Genomic DNA, 27,261 nt, shown 5'->3' with positions numbered 1-27,261 from the left:
CTTTAAATGTGGAAGAAATGTTTAGCTACAGTGGTAGAAGGATGGAACATATTCCTTCTGTTTCTCAGAATGAGAAAGAGATGGAAAGAGAAAGAGATGGAAAATGATGGTAGGACAAATAAACTGGGATTTTACAAGGAGGAATACTAATTATCTAAATAATTATCTAAACAATTGCCATTAATAGTAGAATTGGGGGGGAAATGGACTGTGGAAAAGGCAGGAAAAAATACCAGATTTAAATTGCAATGTGTATAAGAAGGAGTATGTAATGTTTACCAAGGACAATCAACTAAGTTAAATGCTTTCATTTTTATATAGTGTACAGTCAAAGTACTGCATTTATCTAGAAAGAACCAGTTTGATGCAGCTGTTAAGGCATCCAGTTGGAAATCAAGAGATCATGAATTCTAATTCTGCCTTAAGATCGAAGCCAGATAGATCTTTCAGTCTTAGGAAGGAGGCAATGACAAACCATTTCTCAAATCTTGCCAGGAAAACTGCAGAGACTTATCTAGGCAATTGCCAGCATTCAGAATTGACTAGAAGGCACATAAAAAACAATGCATCGAATGTCTGGTAGTGTCTGCTTCATTTAAGTCATAAAAGAAAATTGCATGATACAAGAGTTCCTATATCTGGAAACTTAACTGTCTTTGCTTAATTAGATTAAAGAGAATTACATTGTCAAGGATGCAACTAAACCTATCCAGCTCTTATGGTTTAATCGAGGGCTAAATTTATTTTCCCTGATCAACCCTGTCATGCCAATAGGCATAAGAGGGCTGGAATACAAAGATAAGAGCGCTTTGCAAAAATAGGCCACCAGTAGACAATCCATGTCCATTTTATACTTCAGTGCCCTTTATGGTTTCACACAGAAGTAAAACAAAGGTAGAAAGAATGTGCAAGCTTCCCAAAATGTGGCAGTCCACGGAGAGGGATGGCATATAAGTCCAATAAATAATTAATTAAATAATTAATTAAATAATTAATTAATTAAATGATTGATTAATTAATTAAATAATTTAATAATAATAATAATAATAATAATAATAATAATAATAATAATTATGATGATGATGTCAATGCAACACAGCAAAGGAGATCACTATGCTGGATTTCGTATTTCATCACCAGTCGGGCGCTTCCCAAGCACCTAGGACTGCATGATGTAGCGGAGAATTATGTTTGCCGATCCCAGTAAAGCGGCCTTCTGCAATTGACAGTCAACCACTGCAAGGAAGACTTTTTCACCCACCAGTTGGAGCAATGGTGGCGCGGTAGGTAGAGTGCTGTACTGCAGGCCACTGAAGCTGACTTGTAGATCTGAAGGTCAGCGGTTCAAATCTCATCACCGGCTCAAGGTTGACTCAGTCTTCCATCCTTCCGAGGTGCGTAAAATGAGGACCTGGATTGTGGGGGCAATAGCCTAGCTCTGTTTAAAAAGTGCTATTGCTAACATGTTGTAAGCCGCCCTGAGTCTAAGGAGAAGGGCGGCTTAAAAATCAAATAAATAAATAATTAAATAAATTCTGCCAATGACCAGCACTCAACTAAGTCCAGGGGAAAGCCACAGACCAGGAAAAGGGGCGCACGTTGTGGAGGGCCATTTTATCTGTGGCAGAGTTTCCTGTCGGGCCATACAAGCTCCAGAATCTTTGGAATTAACAGAGCCTGAAAGGCCGAACCAAAACAGAAGGCAACCTCAACCCACTCACTCTCTCACACACAGACACACAAGGAAACTCCTCTGCAGACAAAAAGATCCTCCCCATGGATGCCCCTTTTCCCTGCCACACATCTGACTTTGTCTTCTTCTGCTCAGAAGATGCTGCTGGGTTTGCGGTTCTCTGCCACTCCCCCCCCCAAGGAAAAGCAACTGATGCGCATCCCCCAAGCATCCTGCCTGCCCTGAAAAGGAACTGGGATTTGGCGCTGGGCTATGCTGAGAGGCTGGCTTAATTCCTAATAAATAATAAAAGCTACCAAGCCGTCCGGGATTGGCAGACCAGATTCGGGGAGCTGAATGCACTGCCACCACCCAGGAGGAGAAGAATGTGAGAAATGGGTGTTCTCACAGTGCCTCCTCTTTTCTTCCCCCAAGTGGCAGCTGTGTGTCTGGCGTCCAACTAAATATGATCCTATCTTATATTCAGAGAAACAAGGTAGTCTCAGAGTAATAAGGCTAGTATCTCTTACCTTTATTGTCTTTTGGTACCAGCTAGTTTTTAAAGCATGATTTATACTCAGTAAGAAGTAAGCTTTATATACTCCTATTTCACTGCATTACACATTTCTAACATATTTGATGTCAAACATTGCTCTGTTTTTCTATCATTTTAAAATCCCTCTTGGCCTTTATGTAATCCATTTGCTACTTCTTAATGGAGGTACTATTACACGGAGTGTTATTAGATGAAATATGATGACAGAAATAATGTGACTGTACACATAACACAGCTTAGGCATAATGTAGTGCTTCCTACAAGTCAAAGATGGGGCATATGGTTGCAGTACACTTAATTTTCACTTACTCAGGAATGGCATTGTCTGAGATGAGCTTGCCGTATTATTCCAGGCATTGTACTATATGCAGTACAATCATAGTAACCTTTTGTGTGCAGTGTGAATTGTTATTTAGCCACAAACTAGTGCAACTTCTTTTGAAGCTAGGGACTTTAAATGTACTTAACTTCAATTTCCAGAATTCTTAGCCAGCATTTAGCATGAGAGAAGGAAACTGCTTTATTTAAATGTGCCTGAAGCACAATGGTTAAATCAGCTGGTTTTATACTTTGTTTAAGGTTCAATTTACATCTCAGGATAATCAATTATTTAAAAATCATGGTTTGTGGAATTAGCCACAATCACTTGTGGATTCTTTCTTTGTTATTTACCAGCTTCAATTTCCACATGATTTATATAGGTAGGGAGAGGGAGAAAGGAAAAAGGGAGATTGAATACTGTAATGAAAACACTCCAGCTTCAAGTATAATACAGTAATACCTCATGATACGAACTTAATTGGTGCAAGGAGGAGGTTCGTAAGACGAAACATTGTTTCCCTTAGGAAACAATGTAAAGTCAATTAATCCGTGCAATCAAAAACCCCCCCGCAAAAAAACGGCTTTCGGCGACTGCTGGGAAGCCTCGCGGCTGTTTTAAAAGGTGACAGCTGGCCTGGGGGCGGGGATGCTGGGAAGCCCCCCACGCCGGCTGCCACCTTTTAAAACAGCCGCGCCGCTTCCCAGCTGTCTCCTGAAGCCGAACGCGGAAGTTCGGCTTTAGCTTTCGGCTTCAGGAGACAGCTGGGAAGCGGCGCGGCCGTTTTAAAAGGTCGCAGCCGGCCTGGGGGGCTTCCCAGCGTTCGGGGGGGTGCTGGGAAGCCCCCCAGGACGGCTGCGACCTTTTAAAATGGCCGCGCCGCTTCCCAGCTGTCTCCTGAAGCCGAACGCTAAAGCCAAACTTCCGCGTTCGGCTTCGGGAGACAGCTGGGAAGCGGCGCGGCTGTTTTAAAAGGTGACAGCTGGGCTGGGGGGCTTCCCAGCAACCTCCCGAATCGAACCCGGGGTTCAGAAAAAATTTGCCTCTTCTTACGAACTTTGTTCGAGTTACGAACCGGCGTTCGGGAGGCTTCTGGGAAGTCCCGCCGCCCGGCTGTCACCTTTTAAAACAGCCGCGCGGCTTCCCAGCAGTCTCCGAACGCCGGTTCGTAACTCGAAAAAAGTTTGTAAGAAGAGGCAAAATTTTTCTGAACCCCGGGTTCGTATCACGAGTTGTTCATAAGACGAGGGGTTCGCATCTTGAGGTACCACTGTATTTATTTCTAAGGATATTCCAGGTATGCAGGCGCCTTATGTGCTGCTGCATCACTAGAAAATAAAAGTAAAAAGGGGTGCAATGTACTGCTGCTGAAGGCAGGACTTTAGCGCCCTGTCAGTGTGTGAGAGAGTTGAAGGGTATTTGGAAACTCAGACAATATTTGCTTTGTGAGCAAGGAGACCGGAAGGAACCTGGCCGTGGCCTGGCTCAACTTTTCTGTAGTAAAGCTGCTTGCCGCTGTGAAAGTAAAACTGAAAGTGAAACTCCTCTCCTCTGCTTGTGTTTTGCATTTGGAACAGATTTATTTTCATGTGGGGAAGGGGAGTAGAACATAGAAAGTTAATAATAATATAGGAAATGCTAATGCTCTCATGATCATTTTGAAAAATGCTTTCTTAGTGAGCACCTAGAAGGCAAAAGAAATATAGGTGGCAAATTTGAAGTTTGCAAGCTTTACAGTTCTGGAGATTTTGTGATGATGCATGAGTGGCATTTCGTTTATATTACATATACATATTGGGAGATACCACATCTGGCCTTCAGATTGTGTTATACATTTTGAAATATGTAAAAAGCATAATACTTTATTTTTACATTGTCTGATTAGGTTTATTAGCTATCAGACAGTTCAGTATTAGACAAAGTGTTTAGCATTACATCAGCATGCAATCACTATCTAGTGGTTTTTCCTCAATGTTTTCATAAAAATTAATAAACAAAAGAATATAAATATAACAATAACTATGATTACAATCTTGCACATTGTTACCTAAAGGTAAGTCTGATTAAAATAAATGTTCTTTACTGGTAAGCGAGCCTAGATAACTTGCTTGCCTTATTAGTTTTTAAATAATGATTATCAGTACATTAATTTTAATAGAAATGTCAAGCAAATGTATTCTCCTGCTTAAAAGTCGCATTAGCTACTTTAAAACTTCTAATATTTAGTACTTTATTTCTAAATCTAATTCTAAAACAATTGTAGAATTTAATTCAGTCACAATAGCTCAACATTTTCTTTCAGGGGAACAAGAGTCAGGAAATAAAACAAGAGTCAGGAAATAGCACCAAGGTAATTGAACTATCACTGTTTCTTTTTTCATCTGCCCACCAAAAATGTCAAAAAGCAAAACCATTTCATTGCTAGAGATAGAAAACATACTTATTGGGCTTATGTGCTTATTCAGTGAGTCAATAAAATTTGCATACAGTATCTTATTTCTTAGAGTACACATGAAATGAAAATAGCTTCATGCAGTCAATAGTTTTTAGAATTTATAATAAACCATTTTACAACATGAAATGGAAGCTTGGTATCTATGGATTTAACAATTGTATCATTGGCAGGGACCTCTGATCAATCAATCCAAATAAATGATTGATAAACTTAAATATCTACTAGCTACGAACAGTCAGTCCATTAGCTTACCAATCAAGTGATACTGTTAAGGTCTTGTCTTAGTGCCTGGAGACAGTTTGGATTTCAATGGGGAGGAACAGGTTTAAATTAAGCCATAACATGATTTATGTGCCTTTGGGTGCATGATTCTTCCTATGCTGGAGAATCTCCACAATTAATTCGGAATGAGGTGGCAATACATATTTTGTGCACAATTGCGGGGGTGGGTGGGGGGATGTCTCCTTTCTGAAGAGCAGATGGCAACTAGCCAGAAAAACCTTTTCACAGATTAATGTGTGTGTTCCTTCCTGAATTGGGCATCCCTTTTTAACATGAATTTTTAACATAACCCATGGTGATGTGGCACTGCAGCTGTTCCATACATTTTATTTTATCTATTTGTAAACATGTACAAGGTAGTAGGTATTGGTACAAACATAAACATTAGCAAGGTAGGTACAGGTAAATTGGGCAATAGGACAGGAGACAGGGATGGTAGGCATAATGGTGCACTTATGCACGTCCCTTACAGACCCGTTAGGAATGTGGTGAGGTTGACTGTAGACAATCTAAAGTTAAAGTTTTTGGGGTTGGGGGAAGAAACCACAGAGTCAGGCAGTGCATTCCAGGGATCGATCTCTCTGTAGCTGAAGTCGTATTTTCTGCAGTCAAGTTTGGGGCCATTTACCTTAAGTTTGAATCGATTGTGTGCTCGTGTATTGTTGCGGTTAAAGCTGAAGAAATCATTGACAGGCAAATGATCACTGTGGTAAATGATTTTATAAACTACGTTTAGGTCAGATCGAAGGTGACAAAGTTCTAGGCTACCTAAGCCCAAAATTTCAAGGCTAGTGGAAAAAGGTAGTCGTTTGTGAGTAGAGGAGTAGAGAACTCTTCTTCTGAAATATTTATGGACTCTCTCGATTGTATTGATATCTGATACACATATGTGTGTGTGTATGTAGGTCTTGGCATATTTAGGTTTCTTCCTGTGTAAAGTTTATTTATTTATTTATTTATTTATTTATTAGTTGGACTTGTATGCCGCCCCTCTCCGAAGACTCGGGGCGGCTCACAACAAGCAAAACAGTCACAATAATCCAATTAATTAAAATATTTAACGATTTAAGAAAAACCCCATGTAATAGCAAACACACACACAAGCATACCATATATAAATTAACGTGCCCAGGGGAGATGTTTAGTTTCCCCATGCCTGATGGCAAAGGTGGGTCTTAAGGAGTTTTCGGAAGGCAGGAAGAGTAGGGGAGGTTCTAATCTCTGGGGGGAGTTGGTTCCAGAGAGCCGGTGCCGCCACAGAGAAGGCTGGGACCCGCCAACCGGCATTGTTTAGTTGACGGGACCCGGAGAAGGCCCACTCTGTGGGACCTAATCGGTCGCTGGGATTCGTGCGGCAGGAGGCGGTCTTGGAGATATTCTGGTCCGATGCCATGAAGGGCTTTAAAGGTCATAACCAACACTTTGAATTGTGACCGGAAATTGATCGGCAGCCAATGCAGACTGCGGAGTGATGGTGAAACATGGGCATACCTAGGTAAGCCCATGACTGCTCTCGCAGCTGCATTCTGCACGATCTGAAGTTTCCGAACACTTTTCAAAGGTAGCCCCATGTAGAGAGCATTACAGTAGTCGAACCTCGAGGTGATGAGGGCATGAGTGACTGTGAGCAATGAGTCCCGGTCCAGATAGGGCCGCAACTGGTGCACCAGGCGAACCTGGGCAAACGCCCCCCTCGCCACAGCTGAGAGATGGTTTTCTAATGTGAGCTGTGGATCGAGGAGGACGCCCAAGTTGCGGACCCTCTCTGAGGGGGTCAATAGTTCCCCCCCAGGGTGATGGACGGACAGATGGAATTGTCCTTGGGAGGCAGAACCCACAGCCACTCCGTCTTATCCGGGTTGAGTTTGAGTCTGTTGGCACCCATCCAGGCCCCAACAGCCTCCAGGCACCAGCACATCACTTCCACCGCTTCGTTGACTGGGCATGGGGTGGAGATGTAAAGCTGGGTATCATCGGCATATTGATGATACCTCACCCCATGTCCTTGGATGATCTCACCCAGCGGTTTCATGTAGATGTTAAATAGCAAGGGGGAGAGGACCGACTCCTGAGGCACCCCACAAGGGAGAGACCTCGGAGCCGACCTCTGACCCCCCACTAACACCGACTGCGACCGGTCAGAGAGGTACGAGGAGAACCACTGGAGAACAGTGCCTCCCACCCCCAACTCCTCCAACCGGCGCAGAAGGATACCATGGTCGATAGTATCGAAAGCCGCTGAGAGATCGAGGAGCACCAGGACAGAGGATAAACCCCTGTCCCGGGCCCGCCAGAGGTCATCCATCAACGCGACCAAAGCGGTTTCCGTGCTGTAACAGGGCCTGAAACCTGACTGTCGGGGACCTAGATAATCGGCTTCTTCCAAGGACCGCTGGAGCTGGAGTGCCACCACCTTCTCGACAACCTTCCCCATAAAGGGAAGGTTGGAGACTGGACGATAGTTATTAAGTACGGCTGGGTCCAGGGAGGGCTTCTTGAGGAGGGGGCGCACGAGCGCTTCTTTATAGTGTTGGAAAGACTCCCCTCCCCAAGGAAGCGTTGGTAATCTCCTGGGCCCAGCTCCGTGTCACCTCCCTGCCGGCCGAGACCAACCAGGAGGGACACGGATCCAGTAAACAGGTGGCAGAACTCACAGCTCCGATGGCCTTGTCCACTTCATCAGGTGTCACCAGATCAAACTCTTCCCAGACAGGTGGACAAGTATGTGCCCCAGTCACCTCGACTGACTCGTTGTCAGTCGACTCTGTTTTACAATTGGAGTCGAGGTCGGCCCGGATCTGAGCGACTTTATCAGCGAAAAACGTGTTAAACTCCTCGGCACTACTCTGCAAGGGCTCCCCAACTCCCCCCTGATTAAGAAGGGAGCGGGTCACCCTAAACAGAGCAGCCGGGCGGGATTCCGCTGATGCAATCAAGGCGGCATGGTACGCGCATCTTGCCGCCTTGAGCGCCACTTTGTAAGTCTTAATAAAAGCTCTTACAAGTGTTCGATCAGATTCAGACCTACTCTTCCTCCATCGCTTCTCTAGACGTCTCTTTTGGCGTTTCAACTCCCGGAGCTCCTCGTTGAACCATGGGGCTCTATGGGGTCTAGCGCCGCGGAGAGGTCGCAAAGGCGCAATCCGGTCAAGAGCCCCCGCCGCAGCCCTGTTCCAGGCCTCAGCGAGGGATTCCGCCGAGCTGTGGAAGAGTGCCTCTGGAATAACCCCAAGCGCCGTCTGAAAGCCCTCTGGGTCCATCAGGCATCTGGGGCGGAACATCTTCATTGGTTCCGCCTCCCTGCGGGGAAGGATTGGAGCCAGGAAGTCAAGCCGTAGCAGAAAATGGTCTGACCATGACAAAGGCAACGCTTCTAAGCCCCTTAGTCTCAGACCATTGCTCAATTGCTCGGAAAGGAATACCATGTTAGGTGCGTGCCCTCCCTCGTGAGTCGGACCCTGTACTACTTGAGTCAGGTCCATGGCTGTCATGGTGGCCATGAACTCCTGTGCCAGCCCAGAGGTTTCGCCGAGTGACGGCAGATTGAAGTCCCCCAGGACAATGAGTCCGGGGAACTCCACCGCCAACCCGGCTACCTCCTTGAGTAGCACAGGCAGGGCTTTTGACACGCAGCTGGGAGGCAGGTACGTGAGAAATAAGCCCACCTGAACCCCTAAGTCCAACTTCAGCAAGAGAGACTCGCAACCTGCAATTTCCGGAGCAATGAGTCTACGCAGGCAAAGGCTCTCCCTGGCTATAATAGCCACTCCTCCCCCCCTTCCCTGGGGTCGAGGTTGATGCCATATCTGAAACCCGGCTGGGCAAATTTCAGAGAGAGGGATACCTCCCTCCGGGCCAAGCCAGGTTTCAGTAATACAAGCCAGGTCGGCCTCCTCATCCAGGATCAGATCCCGGATGAGGAGAGCTTTATTTACCACCAACCTGGCATTGAGCAGCAGCAACCTGAGCCCAGGGCCAGAGTTACACTCATCACCAGTACCCAAGATTGGGCTCACAGAGCCGGAACAAGGGACCGTTATTAAGCAACGGTCTCTCGTTCCCCTGGAACGGCTAACTCTGTGGCCCCCACCATATCTGCCTCTCCCCAGCAACACAGGAATATTCCGGCCCTCTGTCACCCCAGAGATCGGTGCCCCTTCCTCTCCTGTCTCCCGAGCGTCAGGTGGGCCAAACCTATCATTCATACTACTCACAATCATCTCATCCATACCGTACTCCCACCCACCCCAACCATCACACTCATACCAATCATTCATTCCATGCACAAGATTAACTCTATTCCAATCATCCATTAATTAGCGAACCCTCCCAATATTAAAAAAGGATTAAATTAGTAATAGGTAAAAATGCTAATAAAATGTGGCACAATATAAATACATATAAATAGAAATAGAAAAATTCACAAATTAATAATTAATAGTATAAAATGGTAAAAATGGTAAAATAGTAAAAATCCTGGCAATATTTCAACGAGGTCCCACAAGTGTCAAGTCCTACATACCTATACCCATGAAAATCTATGAATATATATATATTATACATACACACATACATTTATATAGTGATACCTCTACTTAAGAACGCCTCTACTTAAGAACTTTTCTAGATAAGAACCAGGTGTTCAATATTTTTTGCCTCTTCTTAAGAACCATTTTCTACTTAAGAACCCGAGCCCAGGAAATTTGAGAGCGGCACAAAGACCCAGCCAGTTTTCTACCATTCCCGTTTATTCCCAGCCATCTCAGGCTTTTCTGAGCTGCCAGAAGAGCCTTTCATTGGCGCTCCAACTCGCCCGCCTGGGTTTCTCTCTCTGGCAGTGTATGGAAGGCAGCCTTGCGCTATGTGTATGCGTGCTCCTCCTTGCCACCTCAAGTCCCTCTTTTTTTATTTAAGCCTTAAAGTTTTGGATTTTTTTGATTCCTCTCACCTCACCTTCTTCCTTTGGCAGTGACTGTCCTCTTCCTCTTCTTCTTCCTCCTCCTCCCACCCTAATTCTGAGCTTTTATTTCTTTCCTAATGGGTTTGCACGCATTATGTGCTTTTACATTGATTCCTATGGGAAAAAATGCTTCTACTTACAAACTTTTCAACTTAAGAACCTGGTCATGGAAAGAATTAAGTTCTTAAGTAAAGGTACCACTGTATATTATATAATATATATACTGTCCGTCTGTCTGTGTCTCTGTCTCTCTCTAATACACACACAGAGAGAGGGAGGGAGAGAGAGAGAGGGGGGGGGGAGAGGGAGATGATTTACTACCATCACTTGTTTGGTGGGAGGTTTTGCAACTTGATGACAATTTTCCTCTCTTTTCAGGGGGTAAAAAGAGGGAAGAGGCTGCAAACATCCTAAAACACGGAAGAGAAAAAGAAACTGGGAAAGCACGTTTATTCGGGCCTGAACCAGAAATTAAATTAACCCTTTCTAAGTGAAACTTCGGATCTCAGCTTGATTCCAATCGTATTTTTAGACAACAGGGGCTCCAAACGGTGGGAAGGGGGAAAACCCCCGTCTCTGGATCAGGCGCAGCCGCCCCTGGAATTCAGCCACTTGCATAGGCCTCCTCAAGCGGGTCCCGAAGCGTTGAGAGGAGGTGGCCTCGGCGGCCGCTAAACAGCCCATCCCTAAGTAAGGGAGGGGTTGGAGAAGCGGAGAAGCAGAAAATGGTTGAGGGCTGTGCCTGCCCTTGACATTGAACCGACAGAGCCGTTCGGCTTGGGAGGGGGAGCGAGCCGAGTGGGCAGCGGACCAGCGCTCCCTCCGGGGACCGTCGTCCTGCTCCCGTCACAGGGCTTGTTATTCTGTAGGCAGCGGCGACGGAGGCTGCACGAAGCCTCCCTAGGACCGCAAAAGACTTAGTCGCGGCCGCCTCGGTAACATGCAGCTGTGGGAGGAGGAGGAGCAGGCCAAGGTGTGAGGAGGAGCCGCGGCGGCGGCAGCGGCTTCTGCTTTCTGTTTGTTTTGGTTTCGGACGTGCCTCGTCTTTTCCGCCCTTTTTCGTCTTTTTGGCTCGCCTCGCTGCAGGAGGAAAATGGAGTCCTTCCCCAGTAGCGGTGAGTAAAAGCAATGCCCTTTCTGGCCTTCCCGCGCGCCAGCGGTAAGCTGACTCCTCCGGGCTGTTGCTGGAGGACCTCTACTTACAGCAGAGCCACCCCCGGCCCTCAGGCGGCCGTTCAAAATAAGCCACGGCCCGGCGTCAAACTTCCTGAAATCTCAAGGCCGCGCGCTTTTAAAGCAGCCGGCTCAGAGGAGTCTTCCTTCTCTCCCTCCTTCGCTTCCCCAGGTGTGTTGGGGCGAAGGTGGCCGCCCCGCCCCGTAAAAACCCTTGAAGGTAAAGTTGTTATACGGTGACAGCCTGGGAGTCGCCGGTGGAAAGTTTGGGGGAAGGACGTCTCTCCCCCCCCCCCCCTTTTCCTACCGTAAAGGTCGAGCGGTAAATTTTCACGGGTCGCGTTTGGCTTCCTGAGAGGGCGGGGAGAATAAAACCGGACCCATAAAGCGAATGCATCAGTTTGGCGCTGTGGGGCACAGCGGATAATTTCTGAGAGGGAAACTACCCGTGTATAAAAAGAGCACGTGTTGATAATTGCATCCAGATATTAGCCTTTCTAGAATTGGAGAGACTTAAAAGGCAGGGAAACCCAGTCCTCCTTCAGAGAGGAGGAGGGAATCTCTGTCACCACCTGTCTTTGGCTAAGAGCCAACAGCATCTCAAGTGATGTAAATCCTTTCTGACTTACTGGCTTTCTTTTTTTTCTTAAATATTTTCTTTCCTATTTATTGGGTTTTCTACAGTTCAGCTTTTCTAGGGTCTGACTGGAGGTGTCCAGAAGCTGATTGGAAAATGAATTGCCTTCTTGAAACTGGGCCAAGGGAAGGTTCTCCATTCCCAAGCAGGAGTTTTAATTTAGAGATGATAGCTACTGCTGTTTATCAACAGAGCAATTCCCATTTGGCTTATTGTGATGATAGAAATGTCCTGTTCCTAAATAAGACCCTGTCTTATATTTTTTTGAACCCTGAAATAAGCACTTGGCCTTATTGCCATGTACCCAAAAGCTCCATTGGGCTTATTATCAGGAGATGTCTTATTTGGGGGGAAATAGGGTAGCAAGAACAGCTTGAATTCTTTGTGCAAAGGTTTGAACTTTATTTTATGATTAGTGAAGGTCTCTTGGGGATTCAGTAATTAGAAAATGTAAAAGCTTTAATTGTTTATATGATTAAGTATGATGATGGGGTTACAATCCATTTTATTTAGAATTTAGTTACTAGATATAATTCAATTACAGAATGCGACTGGTATTTCAAAATGCAACAGTTTTCAGTGAAAAAAAACCTGGAATCTTGAAATCAATGTTATATGAATATCTTATAATGTTAATCTGCCAATCTGCCTTCCATTGAGGACCTGTATACTGCACGAGTCAAAAAGAGGGCGGGTAAAATATTTACTGACCCCTCACATCCTGGACACAAATTGTTTCAACTCCTACCCTCAAAACGTCGCTACAGAGCACTGCACACCAAGACAACTAGACACAAGAACAGTTTTTTCCCGAACGCCATCACTCTACTAAACAAATAATTCCCTCAACACTGTCAGACTTTCTACTAAATCTGCACTTTTATTCTACTAGTTTTTCTCATCATTCCTATCACCCATTTCCTCCCATGTTGACTGTATGACTGTAACTTGTTGCGTATATCCTAAGATTTTTATTAATATTGCTTCTTCATTGCTTATTTGACCCCTATGACAATCATTAAGTGTTGTACCACATGATTCTTGACAAATGTATATTTTATTTTATGTACGTTGAGAGCATATGCACCAAGACAAATTCCTTGTGTGTCCAATCACACTTGGCCAATAAAAATTCTATTCTATTCTATTCTAATGTTAATGAATCAAAACTTTTGTTCACAAGGGATATATCCTGGTAAACAAATAGAAATATCTCCCAGAGGATATTTTAGAAGAGATATTCTAGTAAAAAAACAATCAAACTCAGTACAAGAACATGTCATTTTAACTCAGAGCTACAAATACTCCCCTTTATCGATAATTTACTACGATTTTTCAGAAATCTCAGTTTTGAGTGATCACAGAAGATTTAAGAAAGTAGGAAAATACTACTGTTGTCCTATTTAGAATTTATTTGTGTAATGATTTATTTAAAATAGGTTTATTCCCTTTATTTCTTACAATGAACAGTGAATATTGGTTAGGTTATTAACAATCTCTGTTTGTTGAATATCTTTCTCTTTTTGGTTTACTCATTTCCAGATTGTAAGAAGCTTCAGTTGGTGTCAGCATTTGGCCAATCACTTGGATTAGAAACTAAGTAGGGTTGGTTGGTTAAACACCTGGATTGGAAATTTAAGTAGGGTTGAGTGAAGTATCTATTAGGATGGTAATTTTCATGAGAATCCTGAGTACTAGATTGAAATACTAGATTGGAAAGTCTGGAAAAAATGCCAGAAAAAGAAAAAAAAGGTAGACCATGGAAACCACATGGACAATACTGATGAAATCACCTCAAGTAAGGTGCAGTGATCTTTGCTATGAAGCATTAAGGTTAGATTAATTAAATCCAGATTTTCAGTGGTGCTTGAATTAGAAAAGGAAACACCAAGAACACTCTATTATTCTTATTTGTTGACTGTAAAGGATGCCCAGGTCTTAAAACTTATTATTATTATTATTATTATTATTATTATTATTTCATTTATTTATTTATTTATTTATTTATTTAATAATTATTAATTAGATTTGTATGCCGCCCCTATCCGTAGACTCGGGGCGGCTTTATCTTTCAGATACAAGTAAATTCTGATTTCCAGCCAGGACTCAGTTATTTCCTTTTCACTACTGCTTTGTGATATACAGATATACTGTACTGTATATTATGTAGACTCGTTAGGCCTGAGGAAAAACATTACAAGATTTTTAAAAGTTTTAAAATTTTTAAAATAACTTGAAGTCATTTATTGTAACTTTTGCAAAAATAGTGCATATATTAGTAAATTCAAGAACAATGAAGTTAACTGGGATTAAGGGGTTTAGCATACATTGTGGTAAGAATCAGAATTTACATGAAATGAAATTGCAGGGATTACATAAACACATTTTAGAGATAACATTCTTGCAACAGTTACAGGTTGATCTACTTAGATCAGAGTAGCAATCCTTTCTCTTGTCTAGAATCATAGGATTGGAAGTAATTTTATAGACCATTTAATCCAGTCATCTGCTTCAGATTCCTGTGAAGTAACCATATAACCCCGTATGAAATTTTTTGGATGAGGAAGACCATAATGTTCCTGGCAGATTTATCTATGTTATTATCAGGAAATTCTTTCTAATATTCAGTCTCTCACTTTTAATTTCACTCTTTATCTTTTTGTGCTTATTTTCAACTGAGAATAGCTTTTGAATGTGATAGTCGTTTAGGCACTATATTTACTATTCATTAATTAATTCGATTTCTAGGCCGCCCTTCTGAGACCCAGGACGGCCTATGATAGGGTCCCAGTTGTTTTAATGGATTCTTGTTTAATGGATTCTTTCAGAGCTCTTAATATCTTGGTAACTCTACAATGAATCTGTTTCAGCTTTTCCTTATTCCTGATGTGTGATGTCCTGAACTGACTACATAATACAATATTCCAAGTATACTTGAGATTGAAAAGATCAAAACATATATGATCAAAGTGATAAAAAATATTAAATGGACTTTTTAAACCCATTTTCCTTGTTTCCATTTCTGAAGAAGCCATGAAAACTATTAAAAATATTCCAAAGATTTGTATAAATTGCTCTAAAGTTTTCTTCCCAATGTATTTGCACAAAAATACCTCCTAATTCAAATGTTGATAAAATCCCTGCTGTAGACAGCAATAGCACTTATTTGTTAAGTGAGTTTGCCCCATTTTACGACTTTTCTTGCCAAAGTGGTTAAGTGAATCATTGCATTTGTTAAGTTAGTAACATGGCTGTTAAGTGAAACTGGATTCTCCATTCAACTTTGCTCTTCAGAATCCTGGGATGCTACAACCCTGGGATGCTACAATTGTCATTAAAATGAACGTTACCAAGCATTTAAATTTTGTTCACGTGACCATTGGGATGCTGCAACAGTCATAAATGTGAAAAATGGTCAACTCATTTTTTTCAGTGCTGTTGTAACTTTGATCACTAAATGAACTATTGTAAGTTGAGGACTACCTGTATTTTATATTTTACAGTGACTATTTTGGCTAGTATTTTGTGAAAAGTTTACAATTCTTGATAATTTGAAAGATCCCAAATACAGTGGTACCTCTATGTTTCTCAGAGAACGTTTCTAGATAAGAACCAGGTGTTCAAGATCTTTTTGCCTCTTAAGAACTATTTTCTGCTTAACAACCTGAGTCCGGAAAAATTTCCCAGGAAATTTGAGAGTGGCACGAAGGCCCGGACAATTTCCTGCCATTCCCCCTTTAATCCCGACCATCTTGGGCTTTTCTGGGCTGCCAGAGGAGCCTTTTGGTGGCACTTAAGGAGGCTTTGGCAGTCCAGAGCGAACAAAGCATTTTCCTTTCTCTGGGCGCTTGGAGAGGGAATAAAACTCTTCCAGTGCCCAGAGAAAAGAAATGCTCCTCTCTGAGCGAACAGAGCATTTTAATAATAATAATAATAATAATAATAATAATAATAATAATAATAATTATTATTATTATTATTATTATTATTATTATTATTATTATTATTATTATTTATTAGATTTGTATGCTACCTTTGTCTGTGGATTTTCCTTTCTCTGGGCACTTGGAGAGAGAATACACCACTTCGCTGTGGTGACTCCCTTGCGTTGCCTCCCATACACTCGGCGCGAGGTTGCCTCCCAGAGCATCTGGGTGTGGAAAGGCAAAAGGGGGCGCTTCACCCTTGCCAAATCAATCCAGCTTCAGCCAAACCAAGGAGTCACCACAGGTGAAGGAAAGGCTGCGGCTACAAAGCGAGCCAGCAAGAGAAGATGGGAGCCCCTCAGCATGGGAAGGAAGAGGAAGCAGGTAGCAGCAGCAGCAGCAGCCTCTTTTGGTCAAAGGAGCAAGAGATCCCCCCCTCTCACCCACCTGGGTTTCTCTGGCGCAGTGTATGGGAGGCAGCATCGCGCCGGGTGTATGGGAGGCACGTGCTCCTCCTCGCAGCTTCAGAGTCCCTCTTTTTTTTTTTAAGCCTTAAATTTTTGGATTTTTTTGATTCCCCTCACCTCACCTTCTTCCTTTGACATTGACTGTCCTCTTCTTCTTCTTCTTCCTCCCCCTCCCACCCAAATTCCGAGCTTTTGTTTCTTTCCTGATGGGTTTGCACGCATTATTTGCTTTTACATTGATTTCTATAGGAAAAATTGCTTCTACTTACAAACTTTTCTACTTAAGAACCTGGACACGGAACAAATTAAGTTCTTAAGTAGAGGTACCACTGTACTGAGGTTATAGCTCAGCAGAACATGTGTCTTTCATAAGTCATTCAGTGTAAAATAATGGTACTCAGCCTTTAGAATTTCAAGATGTGTGGCCTTTAACCACTAGAATTCCCAAGGCTGCCTGTTGGCTGGGGAATTCAGGAAGTTCAAGTCCACACCTGATAAATTTGCCAATGTGTTGAAGCACTGGTCTAAAATATGTATAGTAGGCAAAAAGCTAGACTAAAATTGATGAGATCCAGGTTCAAGTCTACTTCAGCACTGGAAACTTACTGGATAACTTGGCCAATGACTCTTAGCCCAATCTACCTCAGTGAGGAGTTGTTACAAAGAAATATTGGAAAGAGTGTTTGCATATCCCCTGAGTTCCTGGCAGAAAACTGAAATTTAAATCAGCAATTGAACCTCTTTTTACATTTGAGTCCAAAAATGTTAACAAGTGGGCATATTTTAAGAACAGGTAGCACACAAGTGTTAATAAATAAAGTTTTTACCATATATATTAAAAATGCAAGAATTGTTTTCTGGCATTTCATGTACATTGTAGGTGCCCAATATACACTTCTCAAAAAAATAAAGGGAACACTTAACATAATATAACTCCAAGTAAATCAAACTTCTGTGAAATCAAACTGTCCACTTAGGGAGCAACACTGATTGACAATCATTTCCACATGCTATTTTGCACATTCAACTTTGTACAGAACAAAGTATTCAGTGAGAATATTTCATTCATTCAGATCTAGGATGTGTTATTTGAGTATTCCCTTTATTTTTTTGAGCAGTATATATTAAATATATATTTTATTGCATAAAGTTCATTTTAAGATACAGCAAAAAGAAGCTCATTTCATAGTTTTAAATGACCTTGTATGGATTTATCAAAACAGATCATTCAAACTCTTCATTTAAAAGATTGTCTAAATAATTGTTATTGCCAAATTGCTATTCTATTTGATGATTTCAAATTTTGTGGTAGAGAAGACCCTTTTTTCTTAGAAGTGCTAAGGGAACTTTATTTTTTCTGTTTCTGGTATTCTTCTGTCTTCTGTCCCTCTATGGCAAAAATGTGGGTGGAAACACAAACATGGTAATTAAACTCATGAAAAAACTGATTAGTATGAATATATATCTGTGTTGAGCTCTTGGAAATTGAGTTGTAATTTGGCAGATGCCTCTTTTCAGAGCTCTCCTGGGAATTCATAATCCTACTTAAATCTTCAAATCTTTTTTGAAAAATATAAGTCAAAGTTGAACTCTTAGATTGTGTCTAGACAAATACTTTAACATACAAGTTCCACTTACCATGAAGCTTGAAGTTTTAAAAATAAAACCAGTACTTTATTTATAAACTGGCCTTTTTCCTCTAAGTAAATATGTATTGGCTTAGGGACTCTATATTTAAAGGCTCACAGAAAAGAAGAATTGGTGAAGAAGAAATGTTTTAACTTTTAGAATTGGGGTGGGGTGGTGGGGTGGTTAGGGATATTTTCTAAAAAATCATGCTAGATTTCTTTTTAGCATTTTTTTAAAAAAAAAACCATTGGAATTTTCTGAAAGTTAGTGTTGAAGAAGCTTTTACCCATAATTGATTTTCAGTGCTATGTTTCAAGAGACTGATGATTGGATCCTCTGCTTTCTGCTTACTCAGGATATGATTGCTGCTGTTTGAGTGCAGTATTATTAATGAGTTTTAAAGCTGAACTCCCAGGACTGCCTTGCTCATGATATGTTCATAGAATTTCAGAGAATAGATGTCGGATATAGAAAATATTTATGAATATTTCTTATCAATATATATTGTAATATATTTACATATAAAACATTTTCCATTCTCCAATCAATTCTGCTTGGGGGGGTGGGGAGTGGACTAGATGACTTTTAAGGTCCTTCCAATTCTGTTAACCTGTTAATTCAGTTAAATTAGGTAATTGGTTCTTTCTAATATCTTGCTTTAATTCCCCATATCAATCCATCAACAGGTATGCACAGACAGTGCAGTGGGCACTAAGATAATAATAACAGGTATCCTAAGGTCACTGAACTTTTGGGATGAAATTCAAATATAGAAGTTTCATAAATGCAAATTGAAGTTTGCTTTTATGCTTGTTTAAAGGGATGAACAGTATGATCTGTTGAAAGAATGGTGTAACAACTAATGTATTAGATTTCTGTTTAAACTTGTGACTGAAAGGAAACCAAAAGATGAGTTGTTTGTTAAGTTTGTAGTTGAGTATGCAACCTTACTTTCACTATACTGCTGCTTGACAAGTTAAATATTTAAATTAAAAATATAATTTTTCTAACCAGTCTATCAGTTTCTGGCACAATAGAGCTTTGATTCCAGAAGTACAGAAAAAAATTCTGAAAGTTGGCTTCTCAATTTGGATGTAAGAAAATTTATTTTTTAATCCGATAGTCAGATGTGAAAAACCAAAGTGATGCAAAGATTTAGAATTTTTTAGAAATATATGTCTAATAGACTTGTTATTTTTATTGTGAACTTGTATAAAATATTATCCTTTGTTGCACAAAGGATAAGCAAAGTTGGATATTTTAGCTGAACAAGTTGAGCAACACATGACTTGAGCCAGACACAAACCTCTTTTTCTGTCTGTCTTTTTAAAAGAAACAATAACATAAATAATGTTTTAAAATTTTAGGTTTCAGAAACTACATGAGATATACATTTTCTTTTTCTAGTTTTAATTTGTAGAGGAGACAATGGACATATCAAGAAAAGCCAGAAAAAGCACAAGTAGAATGGCAGAAGGCAACATAAGTCAAAATTAAACAAGGTCTTGCTTTATATCAGGCCTGAGCTTGTTGAATCTCATTTCCTTCCTGTTATATTTAAGTGTTAGAGCTGTCGATATTGGCTACCTCAGCTGTTCATTACATCTATCTCCTTGGACCCTTTTGTTGGAATATGAATGGTTAAAGTCATATAGATGAAGCCAATCTTTTATTTGTTATAGAAAGTATTTTTCAGGTAAAATATTGGGCTTAAAGTGTTTGGAAAATAATTATCCAATAACAAAAATGTTGGTATATTGAACAGATTGCAAGTTGTCTGTGACACAGAGTGAATTTATTTTGGAAAAATTACTGTAATATACACCTTCTGTGGTAATCAACAACAGTACAGGACCACAGAAATGCTATTACTGTTGCTGAAATCCCTGAGTTTGATAATAAAGAAGAACTTTTTGTGAGCAATCTTAATTTGTACTGATAAGGAAAGATTCAGAATTTACTAAATAATTTACTAAATACTAGGATTCTTAAGCTGCAAATCTTTCTATTTTGTACTTTTAAAAAGAAGAAAGGTGAACAATTGATTGATGGTTAGTTAGCATTTGAAATAAAGATTGTGTTCAAAGTGCAGGAAAGCAACTTTACTTGCCTTTTCCCCTCTTCTAAAAAAAAGATAGGATAGTTCTGGAAAACATTTGTTCAGTGAGTTGCCAAATTTAAAAAGAGATTATATTTGAAATATAATCAATTCTGATTTAGGATACAATTTTGCCAAAATAATTCTGCTGATAATTTATTTCACTTGTGCAATATTTCCCCATTTACTTAACTTGTAAATTAAGACTGAAAGAGATCAGTTATTTGGGGTAGGATTGCTCTTTATTATTGTCCATTGGAATTTGCTAAAACTACAGGAACATTTTCTGGATAATGTTATCTAAAAATATTGCTATACCAGTGATGGTGAACCTTTTTTCCCATGGGTGCCAAATGTGTGTGCGCACGTGCTATCATGCATGCGTGAGTGCCCACACCCATAATTCAATGCCTGGGGAGGGTGGAAATGACGGCCCCCCCCCCAGGAAGCCCCCTCGAGGCCAGAAATGCCCCATTTCCCAACTGCTGGTGGGCCTGATAGGCACATTTTCCGCTCTCCCCAGGCTCTAGAGCAGTGGTTCTCAACCTTGCAGTTGGGACCCCTTTGGGGGTCAAACGACCATTTCACAGGGGTCGCCTAAGACCATGGGAAAAGACAAATTTCCAATGGTGTTAGAAACTAAAGCTTCTATTCTTGCATCTCGGAACATATTTTTACAATCCAACCAATCAGGCGTTTACAGGGGGGTGTCCCTCTGTCCTCTTGCCAATCAGCTTAAAGATCTGTTGGAAGAATTGGCGCTAAATTTATAGTTGGGGGTCACCACAAGATGAGGAACTGTATTAAGGGGATGCCGCATTAGAAAGGTTGAGAACCACTGCTCTAGAGTCTTTCGGGGAACCTGGAGAGGGCAAAATGCCACATCTGGTTTAATGAAGGGGGGAAATCATGATACGTCATGTGGGCCGCAGGTTTCATAATGACACGAGTTTGACACCCCTGATCTAGACTGTAACCACATTTTAATAACAGGCCATTTATTACCAAGTAAACATTAATTACAAAGTGCAAATCACTGCAGTTTATTATTATTACCTAATACATATCTGTATATATACTATACCTCAGGGTATGGTCCGAACAGAGTTGTTTCATACTTCTTTGTAGTGAGAAATATGTGTAACTGGATCTTGAAAATTAGTTACGTAAAACTGAGCTTAGTGGCAAAATCTCAATTTCCTTGCTCTTTATCCTTTTGACTACACCACTGCCAATTGATAACCACAGGGAATTTCCTACTGGTCCTAAAGTGCTATACTAATTGAAGGATATGAGACCAGCTTCTTAGCATGTGTATAGAAATACAATGATACCTCGTCTTACAAACTTTTTGAGATACAAACCCGGGGTTTAAGATTTTTTTGCCTTACGAACCCAAGCCGCCATCGGCTGGGATGCCCCGCCTCTGGACTTTTGTTGTCAGCCGAAGGCTCCCCTTGCTGGGAAACCCCACCTCTGCACTTCCGTTGTCAGCGAAGCGCCCATTTTTGTGCTGCTGGGATTTCCCTGAGGTTCCCCTCCATGGGAAACCCCACCTCCAGAGTTCTGTGTTTTTGCGATGCTGCAGGGGAATCCCAGCAGTGCAAAAACGGGCGCTTTGCTGGCAACGGAAGTCTGAAGGTGGGGTTTCCCAGCGAGGGGAGCCTCAGCGAAATCGCAGCATCACAAAAACAGGGAAGTCCGGAGGTGGGGTTTTGAGGACTTCCGTGTTTTTGCGATGCTGCACTCTCCCCTTTGTATTTTTAAAATGAACCGATTTGCCAAAATCCTGTTGAGATATTTTAGTATGCCACTAAAGCTGGGTCATGCACATCCCCCATATCTTTGTATATATTATTTTTTAATTCCAGATTTTTATGTATTGAATAGCATGGAATGTATTATGATTGTGTATTTATTTCCTCAAATGTGAGTTACTCTTATAATTTCAACCTCTAACTTTAGTAGTCATAGGTAGGTGCTCAGATGATGTTGTGATGTACATGTGCATTTGTATCCCACCAAAATTAAATCTTTTTCAGTAATGAGATAATGTTTTCATATTAAAATAAAATGTGTAGAATGCCATGCCTACATTGTTTGCCATGAATACATTATGACTACATTGACTAAAATTATGCCATTAATACAATACAATGCCATGAATACATTATGACTACATTGACTAAAATTATGAATTATTTTATATGTGCAACGACTAGAAGAACAAAAGGCAGAGCCAGGGGATGGAGTGAAGAGAGTAATCAATCTGGAATTGTCAAATTGCCACAATCAATCAAAATCCAGCCTCTTAAATTTCATTAACTTTTACCTAGCACCAATTTAGTACTGGCCATTAGTTGACTGAATTTTTGTATATACAGTGGAACCCCGACATAAGAGCTGCTCTACTTAAGAGCAACTCGAGATAAGAGCTGGGAGGGGAGAGATATTTTTGTTCTACTTACAAGCCCAAATTCGAGATACAAGCGCCAAGGAGCTGTCTCCTGAAGCCAAACGCTAACTTCTGCGTTCGGCTTCAGGAGACAGCTGCGAAGCGGCGCGCGTGTTTTAAAAGGTTGCAGCCGGCCTGGGGGGCTCAGGGGGGGTGCTTGCAGCTTTCTTTCTTGCTCTTTTTCTTTCTCTCTTTTACCTTCCCTTCCTCTATTTCTTCTTTTCTTTCTCCTTCCCACCTTCTTCCCTCCCTCCCTCTCTTCACTCATTCCTCTCTTACTCTCCCCTTTCATAAGTTTCCTTGCTTCCTTCCTCTGTTCCTGTCCCTTCCCCCTTTCTTTCTTTCTTTCTTTCTTTCTTTCTTTCTTTCTTTCTTTCTTTCTTGCTCTTTTTCTTTCTCTCTTTTACCTTCCCTTCCTCTATTTCTTCTTTTCTTTCTCCTTCCCACCTTCTTCCCTCCCTCCCTCCCTTCACTCATTCCTCTCTTACTCTCCCCTTTCATAAGTTTCCTTCCTTCCTTCCTCTGTTCCTGTCCCTTCCCTCTTTCCTTCCTTCCTTCCCACCCTCCATCCATTCATTCACCCATTCCTCTCTTGATCGCTTAAAGCCGGTCCCTGGTGCAAAAAGGGTTGGGGACCTCTGTCCTACAGGATTGGGTGGCAGAGAAGTTGAACATATGTAAATTTAAAAGTTTAAGAAAGTTTACAAGTTAAGTGAAAAAACTTCATTATTCATTTATATGTACATGTACATTTCTTCATTAAAAACATGTCTTTCTGCATAATTTAGACTAACTTTGTGAGTTTTTTGAGGGCTGGAACCAATTAAAATTATTTACATTAATTCCTATGGGGAAAAGTCGTTCGAGATAAGAGCTGCTCGACTTAAGAGCCCAGGTCCGGAACGAATTAAACTCGTATCTCGAGGTACCACTGTACTGTAGGCTTCTTCTGAACTGCTTCTGAGCTTAATGTATGGTCCTGATCCTTTGCACCTGACAGTATCATTATCTAGAGCAGTGGTTCTCAACCTGGGGGTCGGGACTCCTTTGGGGATCAAACGACCGTTTCACAGGGATCGCCTAAGACCAGGGAAAAAGACAAATTTCTCATGGTGTTAGGAACTAAAGCTTCTATTCTGGCACATTGGAACATATTTTTACAATCCGACGAATCAGGTTTTTACAGTGGGGGTGTCCCTCTGATCTTCCTGCCAATCAGCTTCAAGCTCTGTTGGGAGAATTGGCGCTAGATTTATGGTTGGGGGTCACCACAACTTGAGCAGTATTAAGGGGCTGCGGCATTACAAAGGTTGAGAAACCTTAGCAAACTTTAAAAAAGTAGAGGACTACGTTTTGGGGAAATAATCAGTAAGATTGAAATGAATATATGTGGGTTCAGAGTTTTTTATGAGTGAGGATGCTTTTTATTTGATTTTTAAAAAACTGTTTATATCATTCAGCCTTTTCTTTGCCATTGTTTATGATAATCTTCTTTTAATCCAGTATAAAATGTGGAGGTGAATAGATATCATTTACAAAAGATAAAAGAACTTCTGAAATTAGACCATGGTCTTAGGGAGCAGACTGCTCCCTAAGGCCTGATCTATAGTTTCAAAATACATTTGAACTGTAAATAGAATTTCTTAAAAGTCTGAATATAAATTATAAAAGTGTGCATTGGTTATACATTATATTAACAAGAACGTTTCTTATTCATCTTCAGAACATATGAATTAAACTTAAATTAATAACATGTACTTTGAAGTTCTGCAGTCTGATAGCTGTCAGCAAAATAAAGAATGTTGTGTGTTTGAAGTTAAAATATGAGGAGTCTGGCATGAAGAAAAGCATTGGAATACAATCTGCAGGTTCTTATATTTTCATCTATTATGATTTGGTCTTTGGTCCGTAGGAATTTTGTTACCCAGAAATCTAAACATTTAAGTTTGTAGTCTATATATCCAATTTTATTAGTTTTCTTGAATCATTCCCTTAACATGATGGACTTTTGATGTCAGGTATGAAATTTAATTAATTTAATTAATTTATTGTAGTTTTATGCCACCCAACTCCTGAAGGTCTCTGGGTGGCTTACAACAGGATATAGAAAATAGACCAGCTCAATATATGAAAATCCAATTAAACTGATTTATTGTTAACGTATGCACAGGAGACTTCTCAATTAACAGCACCTGCTTGGAATTAGATAAGGGTCCACAGAATTCAAGGCGGGCAAGTTGTACTTAATTTACTTGTGACTATGTAAGAATTCTAGGCAGATCCCTCTTTTAACTCTACCCCCAGGTTCTGTTACTCCTCTTACATTTGGCTTCAAATCAAAAATATAAGTTTTAGGCAATATAAATTAAAATCTTGCATTTAAATAACAAAAATAGGTGATTTTCTAATACTGTGTCCAGTTTGAAAAATAAATTAAGCATTCAGAGATCTGAGCAGACCTGGAGAAGATATTTGTATAAGGAACATATGGAAGATTGAAAGATTGAAGATTATTCAGCCTTAAACAGAGAAGCTGAAAGGAAGATGTATTAGTGTCCTCTAAATATTTAAAAAGCTATAATGTAGATAATGGACCAAAATCATTTTCTATTATTTTAAGGCAGGATTAAAATCCCGCAGGGGAAACTGCAAAAGAGAGAAATTTTGGTGAAACATTAAGGGAAATATCTTAAAGGTCAGACAGAACAAGTGTCAGTGAAACAGACAATTATTCTGGATGATGGGTTTTTGCTGTCTAACAGTCTTAAGCAGATGTTGAGCAGGAAGCAGAACTGAATTTAAAAAAGATTCTTTTTTACTATTTGTTATTTTATAAAGTCATGCTGTGTGCTTATATTTTTGATAGGAAGCCAGAAATACTCCTGTGATTAAAGGAAAGCAAATTGTGACTGATATGGGCTATCACAGCCAACATTTTGGGACTGCAGGGTTTAGTCAATGTAGTGATCTAGAGTAGACTACAGATTTGCTGTTGTTTTATTGACAGCTGTGGTTGGCATCTTCAAAGGCAAGGTAAGACCATCTCTGCTCAGTAGCCATGGTCTGTGTAACAGATAACCTTGCCTCTGAAGATCCTCAACCATAGTTGCTAGTAAAATGTCAGGAAATCTGTTGTTTGGACCACACTTAATCCTCCTGGCTAACACTGCACAAAAATTTTCTTTCAATTTGGATTTAAAATTTAGTGGTCACATTAAATTTCCAATGCTTAATCTTTCAGTAATCTAAATATTGTCCTTCCTTTCTCAGACTAAAATTAGTCAATCAGTAACTCAGAGAACTTTTGTTTTATGCTTGGTTTTTATCTGGTACAGTATTTGTGTTGCCTTGAGAGATTAAGAACAGAGATTAAGCCTCTCAGAAATGCCACCCCAAATCTTCCTGATAGTCGGATTGCTTAAAGATACTCTTTTATACTCTTAAAATTAAACTTTGAAAAGTGATTTTAAGCATTTTCAGCTTTAATATGACTGCAGATCAGACAATAACCACATCAATGTGTGGGAAGGTTAGAGGGAAGAGTAGAATGTGTGTCCATTTCCCTTGTTGCAATTTCATTCATATGCAGTGACCCACTTGTACAAGGGCTAAGTTTCCTGTTCTGTACTAAATTGTTTTTCATTTCTTTGAAAAAAGCATTATTTATAGTCTTGTATAAGGAATTGTTAGAATAAATATCGTACTTAATTTTATATGTTCTGTATTTATTTTTAACTTAATTGTCACAACATATACCGTTGAGTGGTACATGTGCTACTCAATGTTTGCCATTATTGGAGAAATCTATGAGACCAGTTAAGGGGGCGGGGAGAAGGGAAATAAGAAATTAAGAAATTTGCTCACCGTCCCCTAATCATAAACCTATAGTAGGTAAACCATATCTGTAGCCAGAAAATATTAAGCAAATGTAATCCTGTTAGTTTCAGTGAATTGGATGAATTCTTGACATTGTATATGGTGCTTATTTTAGTTCAGATGTATTTTTCATCACTGTATACTTCTATAGTATACAGGAGTGGGTTCCAGTTTTCTTTACTGCCAGTTTGCTCAGGAACGCACATGCGCACATGCACAGTAATAAAACAAAGCTTCTGCGCATTGCAGAAGCAAAAAGCAAGATGGTGGCGCCTATGGTGCTGCCGAGAGAACCAGCTCGTGCGCGTGGCAGACCTGGGTCGCTGCCGATTCCAGCGACCCAGGCTGCCAAGTTACTATCAGTTCTATAAAACCGATCCGAATCGGTAGGAATCCAACCCTGATAGTATAGCATAGCAGTACTATACAATAATAAGTAGTGCTCACTATATTAACTTTCATCTACTCTGATTGTCAGAGGCGCTGTGAGAACTCAGATAGAGGCACTTTCTATCCTTTGAATTAGCAATATTACCAGTTGCATTCTCCCAGGCATGTTCTTAGCCCCTGCTAGATTCCAAGATCCTCCAAAATATTTTTTTAGTGTTGAAATTAAGAAGCATAAAAATGTTAATTGTTTGTTGAATTGGTCATTTTTGAATTGGGGGAAAAAGGATTTTTGTATAATTTCCTATAGCAGGATAATGCAGATTTCACAATTAGTATTTCTGCATACTTGTGTTTCTGTCATGCTTG

At 40.6% G+C, this 27,261-nt stretch overlaps 1 protein-coding gene across 2 annotated transcripts in view; it reads left to right on the top strand.

The window, feature by feature from the left end:
* The first annotated feature begins 10,535 nt into the window (after positions 1 to 10,535).
* The window catches only part of LNPEP (leucyl and cystinyl aminopeptidase), a 53,114-nt gene continuing 36,388 nt past the window's right edge, over positions 10,536 to 27,261 (top strand). Inside the window, exon 1 of one of the 2 annotated variants that reach the window (XM_070742987.1) lies at positions 10,536 to 11,359. In XM_070742987.1, the coding sequence (XP_070599088.1) occupies positions 11,338 to 11,359 (22 nt within the window). In that variant the 5' untranslated portion in view covers positions 10,536 to 11,337. Of the gene's footprint in view, positions 11,360 to 11,556; positions 11,638 to 27,261 lie in introns of those variants that run through there. The other variant, XM_070742988.1, reaches the window with a different exon arrangement.

Source organism: Erythrolamprus reginae, chromosome 2, assembly GCF_031021105.1.
Source record: "Erythrolamprus reginae isolate rEryReg1 chromosome 2, rEryReg1.hap1, whole genome shotgun sequence".
NCBI lineage: Eukaryota > Metazoa > Chordata > Lepidosauria > Squamata > Dipsadidae > Erythrolamprus > Erythrolamprus reginae.
The sequence above is the reverse complement of the archived record's forward strand: the minus strand, read 5'-3'. Positions and strand labels throughout refer to the sequence as shown.